The sequence below is a fragment of the Conger conger genome, chromosome 17 (assembly GCF_963514075.1).
Source record: "Conger conger chromosome 17, fConCon1.1, whole genome shotgun sequence".
In the NCBI taxonomy this organism is placed as follows: Eukaryota; Metazoa; Chordata; class Actinopteri; order Anguilliformes; family Congridae; genus Conger; species Conger conger.
The window spans coordinates 23,088,858-23,103,601 of NC_083776.1; the positions used below are offsets into that span (position 1 = coordinate 23,088,858).

Genomic DNA, 14,744 nt, shown 5'->3' on the forward strand with positions numbered 1-14,744 from the left:
TTGGTGCACATTAGGACCCTAAATACAAATTGAGCATTCCTAAGCATTATTGCTGTCGTTGTGGGCCCCTTGAAGGCCGTAGTCTACCCTTATTCAGTTGGATAGTTCCAGCAGGATAACGTGCCATGTCAAAAAGCACCCATCATGGTACGCTATTTCGATGAAAATGACAGTGTTTACTCGAATGGCCCATGCATCACCAGATCTAAATGAGGTGGAAGTGGAGGCTTGCATCACAAACGTGCGGCTGGAAAATCTGCAGGAACTGAGCGATGCTATTGAGTCAGCATTGACAAAAATTCCTAAGGAATCTTTCCAGCAGCTTGTTGAATTCAGGCTGTTCTGGAGGCGTACCAAATAAAGCAAGCAGTGTGTGTATGTGTGTGTGTGTGTGTATGTGTGTGTGTGTGTGTGTGTGAAGAAGGATGATATGATGGTAACATACAAAGTAACAAATATATTAAATTGGGAAATTACATCATTACATCAAAATACTCTATATCATATTCTATGGCAGTAACAAATGGCTTACCAATATATTCAAATTGAACTGACTCCTTAAAATTAATTAGACACCATCATAATGATAGAAAGTAAAATTAATATGCCGCGACTAACCACAAGGTGTCATCATTGAGAATGTTTTTCGAAAATGCATGGTTGGAATACAACGTTTGGACAAACAGTCAATATGTATTTGTATGTATATATATATATATATATATATATATATATATATATATATATATACAAATATATTTTTATTTTATTATATATATATATATATATATATATATATATATATATATATATATATATATAGCTAATGGCATTAAAAAGGGACGAGTTCAAATAAATGTCATTCCCCTCCCTAAAATTACTACTATTAAAGCTGTTTCAATATGTCCTTTTTTGTGAGGGATACGATGTGACGTCACGCAACTTGATTAGCATATTCCAGGGTATATATATCCTCTGCTTGAGCCGCTCGATTCCCAATCCACTGCAGCAGCGACTTGACTTTCTCCATCGGCGACCGACTGAACTCTGGTGAGTGACAAAATCCTTGTATTGTTATCTTTGCAAGTGCATTTGTACCAATGCTTGTACTCGACTATACAGTGAAAAAAAAAGTTGTTCAAGTGTTCGTAGCTATGAAAATGGAAATATCGCGATTCACCGTGTCCTCAGGACAAAAGGTGTGGCTCGATTCTGAAAGAATTCGAAGAAATGTAGAATGGTATGTATGTAACTACAAGTAGGCAATACTGCTGAATGTGTCGACGCTGCACTTGATAATTTTTTTCCCCTTTGTTAAGGTTGTAGGCATGCTCGGTAATCCAGAAACATTTGGTGTCTTTCAAGATGTGAGCTATTGCTTGTATTGAAATCCGAGACACTATCGCACTTCTGGGTGTTTTCTGATTTGCGTGGAACTGAAGTTCCGTTAGAAACCTGCTGTCTGAGATGATGCCATGCTGGGCGGTGGTTCTTGAGACTGCAGACCGAGCTTTTTTGTGAGAACCGAATAAGCGACTTTAACTGTTGCCATGTGGAACAGTGGCAGGCCTAATATGATTATATTTCACGGATGTGCCATTTGTCATCTCTTTACCATGACATACCTTGGCATTTCTTTCTAAAGCTGCACTTTCCATGACCGTCCTCCCCCGCGGGTCTATAGCGTTCTTAACATGGGGACTCGTATTGTCATGTAAATTACGTTTTTAGTCTAATGGAAGCCATTCGCAAGGGGCGTGGTTCTGTTCTCTTCGGTAAATTAATAAACGCGATTGATGTACATTGTGCAAGACATGGCTCAGCGTGCGGTGGGGCGGGGGCTGGGGGCGTATAGTAGCTGCGTTTCAGCAAGGCACTCTGCGCCCTGGAATCTGTCTGGTTTCTCAGCCATTTTAAATTACGTGTGTTAATAATGAATCATTCGTTTCAATAGATAACCCACAAACATGGATCCCAAACCAAACATGGCTGCGGTGGCCGACTTCGACAAGAACAAGCTGAAGAAGACCGAGACGCAGGAGAAAAATACTTTGCCTTCCAAAGAAAGTATGGCGCTGGACAATTATGCTTACGTTAATGATTAGAATATGCATTTCATTATGATCCACACTATTATATTAATGGACATATACACCATTGATCTAGCTACATGCTACAGTTATAGCAGCTGTCTGTTACAGTAATTGCAAAAATTAACAAGTTTTCGAAATGTATTAAACTATCTTGATGATAATACTTTTTTCGCTCGTTTCAGCCATCGAACAGGAGAAGAAAGCAGATCAGGCATCCTGAGGAGGCGCGGTCCACGATGCACTGTACATTCCACGAGCATTGCCTTCTTTTTTCACTTGTTTTAGCGCTATAACTTTGTAAATGAAAACCTAAGTTGCATTATGATTGAACGAACGCAGATGACTGCACCCATCTTCCCTGTCCCCATCCCTGAACCAGTTTTTTATCCGCGATGACCGTGCGGCGGTCTGTGCAGAGCCTGTCGCCCATCCTTATGTCCTCCGAACGTCTCCGCATGGCAACAAGGGGCGGGGAGTGGGCGGGGCCCAGAATCCCAGGAACCTCCGTTCCTTGGGTAACGTCTGCCAGCCCATAACAATGCTTTCAGATCGAACAGCATTCACTTCTCATTTCAAATATTGGAATACACGATCTATTCTTTTTGGTATGCAAATAAATTGTTAAACCCTGTAATATGTGGTTCTGTGAATTGATTTTTTCTTTTTTTTTAAATATATGTATACATATACATTCTGTGGCCAAAACTGGAGTGGAACGTGGAGGTCAGGACGAACTCGTAATTTTTTGACCATTTGATGAGGATTAATTAATGGGATGGGTTTTTAAAACAAACTTTTTGGAATGAATTGTTTATTTGGATTTGTCTCGTTAGAATTGTCTCGGTGTAGAAAAAACATCGCTGGAAATTAAACCAATGTGGTTTTAATTTGACTTAAAACAGCCAATCGAATTGATTTCTGAATTGAATTGTGAACACCCCGCAATCATTCTGCAAAACCCTATTGAAGTGGAAACCAAAAATGTTCTAATAAAATATTTTTTATTTCCACCTTTTGTCTGCTGTTTTTAATTCTTCATTAGGTTAAATATCGTTAGTTTCAAGCCTGAAATTCCGCACCTAGGTTATTAAACCTGGCCTGTAAAACAGATTAGAAATGTCCTTCGGCTCAACTGGAGCAGTACCGTGTTCTGAACGATTAGATGCACGCTTGCTCTTGGTTTTATTGTTTTTCTGTGGAGAAGTAGGCGACAGTGTGATGTCACCGGGAGATCGCAGTTATGTACTGTGCGCTCCTACTATGAGGGGATTGAGGAGATGATCGGGGAAAAGGAGAACATGATGCATCCCCGCCTGTCTCTTTAAACCTTTGGGCCGGTGGGGAGCCGTGCCTAATCGTACTCGCAGGCTAATTGTGCAAGCTGACACATTTTCACCTTGTCAGCTGACCTAGAACTCAGAAGATGGATGTTTGCAGTTTAGAGGATTAGCGCGGCATTTCATCAAACAATGCAACCACTTTAAGTGGGGAAGGGGGGCAGGGGGAGTCTGACAAAAGAAAATCGCGGTTATGAAAGTTCCCGACAATTGGTGCTGCGGGCCCTTTAAGTTGGGTTGCTGGTCTCATGCAGTGTGTTCCAGCTGTCATGTTCTTATTTTTTATTTTTTCCGATGCTAGCAGAAATAAAGACATTTGTGCACTGTATTACATTCTCGAAATGCTGCTGCCATGTAGTGGCAAAGTTTAAACATTGAAAAAACCATTCCAGGAGCATTATAAGAACCTTTTTGGTTTAGCTGGCAATGCTGCCATGCCGTACTTGTTCAGCTTTATGTGTTCTGCTCTGGTATGTGATAGAATTGCATAATATCCATAATCTTCACTTTCAGCTATTTGTGGGTCAATGCACACAATCAGATTTTTACAGTGGCTCCCTCGGCTTAATTGAGTAGCAGAAATACAGAGCTTAGGCCCGTCTTGTCTTCCAGTCAGACCTTAGTCAAATACATAATTGTTTTCGATTCAAATACTTGCCTGGTGCCAACCAAGAGGACCAGAAGGCAGGGATTGTAATTTTTGCAAGTATTTTACTGGTTGTTTAGTGAACTAAAGCATACATGTTAGTTAAAATTGATGAAATACTGTACATATTGTTATAAATATGCCCCTCTTTCCCAAACAAGGGCAATTCTGTCATGCTGTTTTCCTGATGCCTTGAACATCATTCAATTTGTTTTAATCCAATGGATTTCACCAAAATTCCACTACACAACACCAGTGTCTTGGAATTCAGTGTTCTGTTCTGCTTGTAGTCTTAAGAGTGACTCTTCTGTAGACAGTCTCTTGTTTTCAGACAGACATGTTTTTTATTATTATGTTTTGACTGACAACATACACTAAACCAGTAGAACATGTCATGTTAATTGGATTGCAGTTAAGCTGGTTGCACTTAATAATGTATCAATCCGCTCAAGAGCCGTGGAGTTTGCCAGCCCTGGAATGTGTGTGTGTGTGTGTGTCTGTGTGTGTGTGAGTGTTGTGTTCAATCTGCAGTCCACAACACTCTGACCCCTTCAGCAGTGAAGGGCCTTTAGTCTGCCTGGGCCACCCATCACTTTGTTGTGATACCCAAAATGAAAGAAAACAAACTATGGACAAATCTACTGACTGCATGTGCTATCCAACATTTTCAATCGTAAAACAGAAATGTCACCCTACTGGAGGACTGCTTCCTTTTTATAACTGTGCAGGGGAATTTGTGGAGGGAGCCTTAGACATAGACTTTACAAGCACAATTTCGTAAGTTCAGATGAAAGCTAACATGGCAAAATGCAATGCCTGCTATGTCAAGGTTATGGGCAAATGATCAAATACATATCATTATGTGTCACATAGAAGGCTACAGACCCATTTGATAATGTCTCCAACTGAGCTACAGTTATTTCAGTTGGCCTACTGACAGATTTTGCTCTTGTTCTTTTTCTCTTTTACACCCCGGGAAGGTTCAAGTCTTTGACAGTGACCTTGGTGCCAATGTCCCCCTTCTTTGGTGGCACAGATGCTGTATTCAAAATGGAGGGCGCCGGTAAGTTTAGAAACAGCATTGCAGTACTCAGTTTACTATAACAGGTATGAGACCGAAGGAGGGATGGTCTGTTAATTGTACTTCATGTGAACCCAGCCCTGGTTGTCTCCACGGTTACCTACACCTTATAAGCATCATCACTGAGATGACACATTTAAGGTTGAGTCTTTCTCACAAGGCCTCTGTCACCCCTTCGTATTTAGGATGGCTCAGGCTACGGCTGGTGTCAGAAGCCGTGCCTGTGTGCATGTCTGCATACATCTGATCACCACTTCATCTCATTCTCCCTCCCTCTTCCTCCCCATCCTCCTCCCCCTCCTCCCACCCACACTTCGTCAGCCCGCCGTAACCTCCACTCCCTCTCACCCTCTTCCTTTGCCAACACTGTCACCGCCTCACTCCCCCCTCTCGAATCCTTCTTCAAACTCCCCACTGACTCTGCTTCTGCCTCCCTCCTTTCATCTCTCTCCTCCGCCTTTGACTCTCTCTGTCCCCCTGTCTCAAAGCCACCTCGCACTTCCCCTCCCAGTCCTTGGATATCTGACACCCTCCGTACCTCCAGGGCCAGCCTCCGCGCAGCGGAGAGGACATGGGGAAAATCCAGAGACCCTTCAGACCTCACAATTTACCAGTCTCTCCTGGCGGCATTCTCTTCTGCTCTGACTGCCGCCAAAGCAAAATTCTATCAGACACAAATTCAGAACTCCGCTTCTAACCCCCGGAAACTGTTTTCCATTTTCTCCTCTCTCCTCAACGCACCGCCTCCTCCACCTCAGTCCTACTTTGCTGCTGATGACTTTGCTGACTTTTTCGATGAGAAGGTCACAGTCATCCGCAGATCCTTTACAACCACCGCCCCCCTTACTGTGCCCTTCCCCCCCTCTAGGCCCATCCCTTCCTTTTCTACTTTGTCCCCCCTTACAGACTCTGATGTTTCTCAACTCCTGCTCTCCCACCGCCCTACAACCTGTGCCCTTGACCCTATCCCCTCTTCTCTTCTCCAGACTATCACACTAGACATTCTCCCATTTGTCACCTCCCTTGTCAACTCCTCCCTGTCTTCCGGCTGTTTTCCAGCATCCTTCAAGAGGGCCCACATCACTCCATTGCTAAAAGCCTACCCTGGATCCCTCCATCATCCTGAACTACCGCCCGGTATCTTTTCTTCCTTTTCTTTCTAAAACCATAGAACGAGCTGCTTCTACTCAACTTTCTTCTTTCTTTTCTAACAACAACCTGCTAGACCCCCATCAGTCTGGCTTCAGATCGGGCCACTCGACAGAGACCGCGCTCCTCTCTGTCAGTGAGTCGCTCCATGCTGCACGAGCAGCCTCCCTCTCCTCTGTCCTCATTCTTCTAGATATCTCTGCTGCCTCCGACACTGTGGATCACTCCATCCTCCTGTCCGTCCTGTCAGCAACGGGCATCTGTGGCACAGCCCTGGACTGGATTGAGTCCTACCTCTTTGGTCGCTCCTTCCAGGTTGCCTGGGCTGGTACGGCATCGACACCTCGGCCCCTTGCCACAGGAGTTCCCCAGGGCTCAGTCCTAGGCCCGCTTCTTTTTTCTCTTTACACTTGTTCCCTTGGCCCTGTGATCACTGCACATGGGCTATCCTACCACTGCTATGCGGATGATACCCAACTCTTCATCTCGTTCCCACCATCTGATACACAGGTTTCTGCCCGTATCCCTGCTTGCCTGAGTGACATCCAGAGCTGGATGGAAAACCACTATCTAAAGCTCAACCCAGGCAAGACTGAAATGATATTCATCCCTGCTAATACCTCTCCCCACCTGGATCTCTCCATTTCCCTCGGGGATACCACACTCACGCCATCACCCAGTGCAAGGAACCTCGGCGTGGTGATAGACAGCAGGCTGTCCCTTTCCGAGAACATTGCGGCGGTGACCCGGTCATGCAGGTTCTTCCTATACAACATACGGAGAATCCGCCCCTTTCTCACCCCCTACTCGACCTAGCTCCTGGTCCAAGCGATGGTTCTGTCCCGCCTGGACTACTGCAATTCCCTCTTGGCTGGCCTCCCAGCGTCCGCCATCAGACCCCTCCAACTTATCCAGAATGCAGCAGCTTGTCTGGTCTTCAACCTTCCCAAATACTCACACGTCACCCCCCTGCTTACTTCCCTCCACTGGCTGCCTGTCATGGCTCACATCAAATTCAAAACATTGGTGCTAGCCTTCCAAGCAGTTAAGGGGTCTTCCCCAGCTTACCTACAAAAAATCATCAGACCCTACACCCCTGCCAGACCTCTTCGTTCAGCCTCCACAGGCCGATTGGCACCTCCCCCTCTCCGAACCTCCACCTCACGCTCACGACTACTGTCTGTTCTGGCTCCACGGTGGTGGAACGAACTCCCCGTTGAGGTCAGAACTGTAGAATCTCTCCCCACCTTCAAACGCAAACTGAAGACGCACCTCTTCAAGCAGCACCTTTCCCCATCCCTCCCTACCTCCCTGTGAATCTTAATTGTTGTCTTTGTGATTTACGTAGTGTTTCGGTATTTTTAGTTGGCTAGGTAAGCAGTATTTGGATAGTTAAGTTTGGCCCTGGTCCTTATCTTTGTTGTACGGGTAGCGATTGAAATTGTACTTCCCTCTAGGGTCTTTCAGCGCACTTAGCCCTGGTTATGGGTATGCACTTTGTTGTACGTCGCTCTGGATAAGAGCGTCTGCCAAATGCCAATAATGTAATGTATACCTGTGACTGCACACAGGTAAGTCTACCTGATAATGTGTCTGTGTGGAGGCTGATTGATTAATCCAGGGCAGGTGCCCGGGCATAATGATTTGTGACAAGCATATACACTTGAATCTACATAGAGACTGGGGCCTACCTGCCCCCAGGTTGCAGACAGAAGCTATGAAGGCAGTAGCTATGCATATTCTTGCCTAGCTACTCATAAACCATATAGAAGCATGTGTTCTACAGCATTGTCACATGGACAGGAAAATCAAAACAGCGCTCTGTATTCCTTTTATATTCCATGCATGTTTTGTTTGTATTTGCTGTGTGTGTGCGCACGCATGTCAACACACTGGAAAATATGGTTAACAGCAATTCATTGTTTTGGGGTTTTTTGTTTCGTATAACAAATTCCTGAAATTCTGAATGTCATTTTCAGTTTAAACCTCTCTGATATGGTATAATTCTCTGAGACTAGCTTGAAGGCTAAATGACTTGATTTAAGGATTTATTGATTTTTTTATGATTAATTAATTATCCTTGAGCCTTAAGGCAGAAGCCCATGGGAGGTAATATGGTTTTCATCTGCTAATTTGTGTTTTTGGCCTCTGTGTGAGCACTGAACATACTGTACCTCTTACAGGCCTTTAAGGAATTACATGAAAAAGTAGATCCAGAACCGCAAAAACCAAACCAAAAAAACAAAAAAAGTATTTTAGTCTTACTGTACATTTAGATTTAAAATATGTTTTCTATATACTTGTGCTAAATAAAAAATATATAAAATATTGCAGGTGAGGTGAGAATGTTTGACTCATTTAAATATTTGCCAATGTAGTAAGAACATCTCACTTGTGAAGCTAACAGTAATTTAAAACAAGCTAACATTTTATACTTGATTTTAATTCTTGAACCACATTTTTTCAGTGTAAAATTGTCTTGCCTACTGTTATAACAGTCTATTCTTCTCTCATCATGGCCAGCCAAGTGTATCCCAGCTGCTGTCCAGCCAGTAGTAAACCATCTCTTGATAAAATTCTAGCAAACTGCCAATGGTCAGTGCAAATCTAGAAGAAGATAATATGGAATAAAATCTTGATATTCATAGAGTGACTTAATGTTGATAATAGGGAAAAGTTTGAAAAGCAAGCTGAGGGAACAAACGGTTCACAGATACATCCTCTGGCATACAATTTGGGGCACATTATTTGAGCTTCCCCCCAGAGTGTGAGGTAACAAGCGTGACCTTAATTGTTGTCATGAGATGTCTCCAGAATCGCACAGACACAGTGTGAGGTAGGCGTGTTGTACATAATTAAACCAGTGAAGAAGCCTCCCTTCAGAGTGCAAGTACTGAAATCATCCACATGTATTGTGACTCTTCTCTACAATTTATAGAGCATTCTTGCAGTAGCATCCAAAACCTGGGAGATTTCATGTTGGCAAACATGACACTACAAATGTTCCCATGGCAACCTACCAAACCTAACTGAACTTAGAACAATGGTTTCATAGTAATCACATTTCTGTTCCAAAACAAGCCAGCTTTCTTTTGAAAATGATATGTCAGAATAATAAACATATTGTGTCATGTGATAAAAACATAAGTTATCACATATCATATCTTTTGCACTGCTGTATAGACACAGGCGCATTTCTGTAGTCGTAGGCTTTTTCCATGAATTTTTCATGTTTTTTTTATATTAACCTGGTGGTTCTGGAATAAGTTATGGGATCTCTGTTGCTTTTTCCAACAGATTTGGCTCACTGTAGCTTGCAGGTATTCTTGTGTCAGTTTGTCCTCCCACGAAATGGTGCTTCTTTCTGAACACATTACTGCATACCCCTGTCTGTTTAAGAGTGCTTTTTCCTGCATTCTCACCACCTGACCTCAGACCAGTAAACATTCATTTTGTACTGGTGACAGAATGCCCGAGATGAAATTCACTTAGACTCAGAAAACAGTCTTTTAAAGAGGCTCAATGCCTTACCGACACTTAACAAAACTTTAAATACTGCCAGTACTGGCATTGGAGACATACGGGCCATGCTGTGTTTTACAGGCAGTGCAACATTTAGCTTTGTGAGAGTGCAGCAAGACCCATTATCGTAAACAAATGCTCTCATCAGACTGAAACTGAGCGCTGAGATGAGAGAATATAAATGCTGGCGGGAGCAGGAAATAACTAAAAAGCCCTTATAAGGGAGAAAACAATCCCCCTCTAAGCCCTTTTCACGATGTCAAGAGACAGCCAGACACAATGCCGAAGAAAAGGTCAGCGCTGCGGTTGAAGAATGTGCTGGAAGAATAGAAGATTTTCAGGATATTTTGGTTGGAAAGAGCAATATTTCCGTCACACAAAGCCTTCGGGCTGGAAGTTTCAACATACGATTATGTACAATGCGAAAAAAAAGGTCTTTACAACTTTTCTTCTCTCAATTAGAAAATATTAGCTTGCTTAAAGCTATTGTTTGCTTGAAATGTTCTTACCCAATTGGCGAGTCATGAAATGAGTCACATCATTGGCAATATTTTTGTCTTATTTAGTAGAAATATGATTTTGAGCCTAAACATAAGACGACAATACCCTTTGCAGTGCATTGTGTATCTGTAGTTTTGAAAGACAGCAGTGTTAACAGTCTAAAATGCTGGAACTAAGCAATTCTCTATTTGAGAACCTTGCATTCAGGTTTATATTTTTGGTAAGCGTGAACAGGTACAGGGCAGACACCTTTTGCTTTTGTGCTCGTAGGGAGAATCGGGTCCAGGTCTGTACAGGTCTCGGGGCAGGGGGAGTAAACACTGGCGACTGCATCTTATCTCTCCTAGCTGCACAAGACTGCACTGGGGAACTGCTACAGGAGGGATGGGTAGAATGAGGTGTTCGACAGACCGCAGAAGGTCATTATGACTGTGATGGGGCGTAGGGTGAAACACTGGAGTTAGAATAGAGGGCATTACTGGATATGCCTCACACAGGCCCAAATAAACCTGTTTCTGTGTACAGGGCTCCTGTATTCTGTATTCAGAGTTTGGAGTCCAGGAGTCCAGAGCCTCCTCCTCTGATTTCCATACCTTTCTTCTATGCCTACCTCCTTGTGAGTAATGAAACTGTCGTGGGGGGTTTGCGTTTAATTAAACTGCAGGGAAGGAGGGGCCCAGGCCGAGAAGCCATCATTAGTGCTTTGCACGCCCTGCGCATCCCTGGCAGAGCTGGTGGATGGGGCTTCATTTAGTGAGCACTTAACAGTCAGGTTTACGCTGGCAACCGGCCAACTATAGAGGGGAAGGGGTGCGACTGGGTTCAGCTGCTATCACAAGAACTGAGGCCTTGTGCTTTTTGATGCCTGGATCACTTCCTTCCCTGTGCTACAGCTGCAGCTGTCTCTTGTGTGTGTGTGTGTGTGTGTGTGTGTGTGTTACATAAGAGTCTGGCTTTGGTAGCACAGATAGGATTGACACCAGCTGTTCAGCTCTGAGGGACGGCCAGGAGTTCAGCCCCATTTTGTATTCACTTTTCTGTCTTTTTCATAGGTCTCCCAGCCACCTTTCCACTGCATAATGCTCACTTTCCCATGATGCACTGCAACTGCTTATTGTTACTGCATGCGCATGTATCCCTGACAGCCAGGGGAAGGGAAACTCCAGAAACAATACCTCTCTCTCTCTCTCTCTCTCTCTCTCTCTATGCCACCTTGGCTTGTTTCATTTATCCTCATAAATAATATATAGTCTCTTTTCATGATGCACTTCATGTGCATTGAAATAGCTGCTACATTTGATGGTACATATAGCCATAATTTAAAATCGCCATAATTTAAGCAATATTGCATTTCTCCAAAAAACAACCCATCTATGTTATATATTCAGTACTGACATTACAGATATGAGACAGAAAGGTAATCTTTACTAGTCACAGTTCGGATATCTTTTTTAATAAGACCACCACTGATCCATGCGGAGCGTTGTACACAGCACAACAGAAGACTAAATCAGATTGAGCCCATGCACGCATCAAGAGCCAGCTGGATCATTTCAGGAGAAAAACACCAACAGCGAGTGACACAAAAGAGACACACATGCGTTGCAGTTGGAATTTCGAAACAACATACCCATTCTTGATCAGTGGAAAAACAGAAAAATACATCATTTCATACTGAATATGTAAATAAATAAGACATACCCCACATCACATAATCATAGCATTGCACAGTACAGTGTTGATTTTGTCAGCAGATGCACATACACATTTTGTCCTTGTTTTTTCAGTGCAAAGTGAACAGTAACTGTATCTGCTGATTCTTGGGACTTAACCAACTTTCAGATTAGACCAATAAAACATAATTTTCTGCCATGCACATTTCCAGGCTATTGACTGTTAGAGAAATTGTGCCACAGCTGTTCACTTGTGTCAGAGATATTTCTGTCACAACGTGATTGCTTCAAGTCTGAACGTGGTGGTAATGAAGGCACAGCAGGGACAGTGCTGGGCCTGTTTCTATCAGTGCAATCTGAGCACGGCTGTTATACGCTCAAGATGCCACCGATGATATGGAGCCGCTTATTTAAACAGCAACTTGAGTTAAAATAATGAATGGAAAAGCATGCATGTGCACTGCATGGTGCCTTTTCATTTAACATAACATAATGACGAAAACGGGCCATTCGGCCCGGCAATGTTTTTCCTACCACTAAAGTGTACCTAATTTAGTCTGTTTGTCTGCAGTGGCATTACCAGAATGGGGTTGGCATGTGGGTTTAAAGGGCTGTCAGGCAGGGGGGTGGTGGTTGGGTGGGTTGGCAAGGGTAGTGTTGCTGCTCGGTACCTGAGTGAGGTGTTGCAGGGTACGTGAGGGGTGGGGGGGGGTTGTTTCATGATTTTCCATCAATTCGCAGCAGGCTAATGCACATTATCACATGGCACTTCAGGGTGGGCAGACAACCGTTTTTGGGTGTCTCTCCTCCACCTATCCCTCCACCCATCTGTACCCACACTTCTGAATTGAGCATTGTTGAACACAGACGTATGCTTCAGTAAATATGGCACTGTTTTTATGGTCTGTGTGCTTCACTGAGCACAGTCCTCAACACATTGAATGCTCTGGATATAGATTCTACAGGATGCGAGTGTTGGGCAGGTTCCTCATGATGCACTGAGCATGTTACCAGACTCCACATAGTGTGGGGAACGCTGCTTGTGTCTCTTAAGCTCATTGGTCAGTTCCCCTTTTCAGTGTACTGTAATTGGCCAGCTCCCAGGGCTCTTCTTCTGTGGTGCTGTCCTGCTCAGCTCTGTCAGGCTCTTTGCAGGCGTGAGTTATACGTACTGGCCACCAAACATCTGAGAGATGTGAAACAAGGGGAGTTTTATTTGGAGCAACTGAAATGGCAGAAATCTATGCGTTCAAACAAACAGATGCTCAGAGACAGTGCCGTTGCAATGGGAGGACGCCCACTCACTGCCAAAAGCCTTTTCAGTTCTCTTTGAGACAACATTAACCGTTAGCACGTTAGCCTACCATGTCACCGCCACCCATGGCTAATCCTCTATTTGTCCAACAGCCCAGTATTTTTAAATGACTCGGCTAATGTGATTTTCTTTTGCCATAATCTGTGGCGGGATCGTGGTTTGATGTGCTTCATTAGAGCGTGTGTCCATTATCATATCTGTATGAAGTGAGGGGGCGACGGCAGTCGGGGGAGGGGGGGAAATGCTAATGATGATCAGACTAAAAGCTGATTGTGTCGAGTTTGGCCAGCAGCTCGAAGCAGCCATCTGTCAGTTGTGTGTCAGACTGTGGTTGGATTGGCTGTGCACAGAAGCTCCTAGGAAGAACACAGATGCCTTTAAGTTCAAGGTGTCCAATTGGGGGAAAATATGTGCAAGTTTGACAGGAACCAGGAACTTTCTAGAATGCCATTGTGTCTTTATAGTGCAAATGTTAAATATGTTTTGATGTAAATATCTTTATTCATTCACATATTTATATAGCTTGATATGGTTTTGACAATAATATGTAACAATTCTTATCAATGCAGATTTAATGAGAAAGAATTTGATAAAGTAAGCAAGCCATGTCTCATTATAGAAAAGTGTTTGCCATACTTTTTGTTTAAATAATTTGGCATGTATCAAAAATTGCCCAACAAAGTATCCTTTCACGGCACATTTAAATAAATAAGTAAGTCATGTTACACATAAAGACTAATTGAACTATACCAAAATCAATACCTTTACTTGAAATGGAAAAACATGAAATAACTGGACTATACGTTCATTAAGGCCTGGAATTATTATGATAAGCTATCAAAGCCAAATTGATAAAATGTACTTTCAAAATATGAAAGGATATGAAACCGATGAAGCATATTACAGAAATCCTGACCCACACAGCCTATGTGTGTACATGCAGTTATTGACATAAGCTTTATTTCCCAACAGGTGTAAAGCAGTGTGCTTTACTAATGTGATTAGGAAAATATTCAAACTTTGACTAGCTTCCAAATCAGCCAAGATGTAGTGTCATTGCTGGTTTCTAGGTGTGGCAGAAGTGAACCGCTTGGGAAGTGACAATTGATCATAGGCCTCCTGAAAATTACCTCTAAATAAAAAGTAGATGGTTGGTATGGCCATATATATCATTCACTGTCAAGTATTTATTTGATAATGTAGCAGATATAGCTTTTAGGTGCAAGAGGGATTTATGAATGGTCCCCGTGGTTTGTGAAATCCACGGCTTTGCTCTAAAAACCACATAGAGTCTGCTCTGTGAGCCACATAACATTGGTTGATTTGTTTCAATATCAGGAAGTTGGTCCTTCAGCGCTGATTGCACTTCCTGTTTGTGAGACATTCTTGGTAGTCTGCCAGTAACCAGATTCCGTTGACTGTTTTAA

General features: G+C 43.1%; 1 protein-coding gene across 1 annotated transcript; it reads left to right on the top strand.

The window, feature by feature from the left end:
* Window positions 1–919: 919 nt before the first annotated feature.
* On the top strand, window positions 920–3,103 carry LOC133116527 (thymosin beta-11-like). Its single transcript, XM_061226168.1, has 3 exons — window positions 920–1,050; window positions 1,955–2,067; window positions 2,276–3,103. Exons 2-3 carry the CDS (start codon window positions 1,968–1,970, stop codon window positions 2,311–2,313), a joined length of 138 nt encoding a protein of 45 aa, XP_061082152.1. The 5' UTR covers window positions 920–1,050; window positions 1,955–1,967; the 3' UTR covers window positions 2,314–3,103.
* Window positions 3,104–14,744: the final 11,641 nt, after the last annotated feature.

Excerpts from the sequence above, each read along its gene's own strand:
- LOC133116527 (XM_061226168.1), top strand. The coding sequence starts at position 1,968 with ATGGATCCCAAACCAAACATGGCTGCGGTGGCCGACTTCGACAAGAAC. Across the intron at positions 2,068-2,275 it reads TACTTTGCCTTCCAAAGAAA|CCATCGAACAGGAGAAGAAA; the intron begins GTATGGCGCTGG and ends CGCTCGTTTCAG.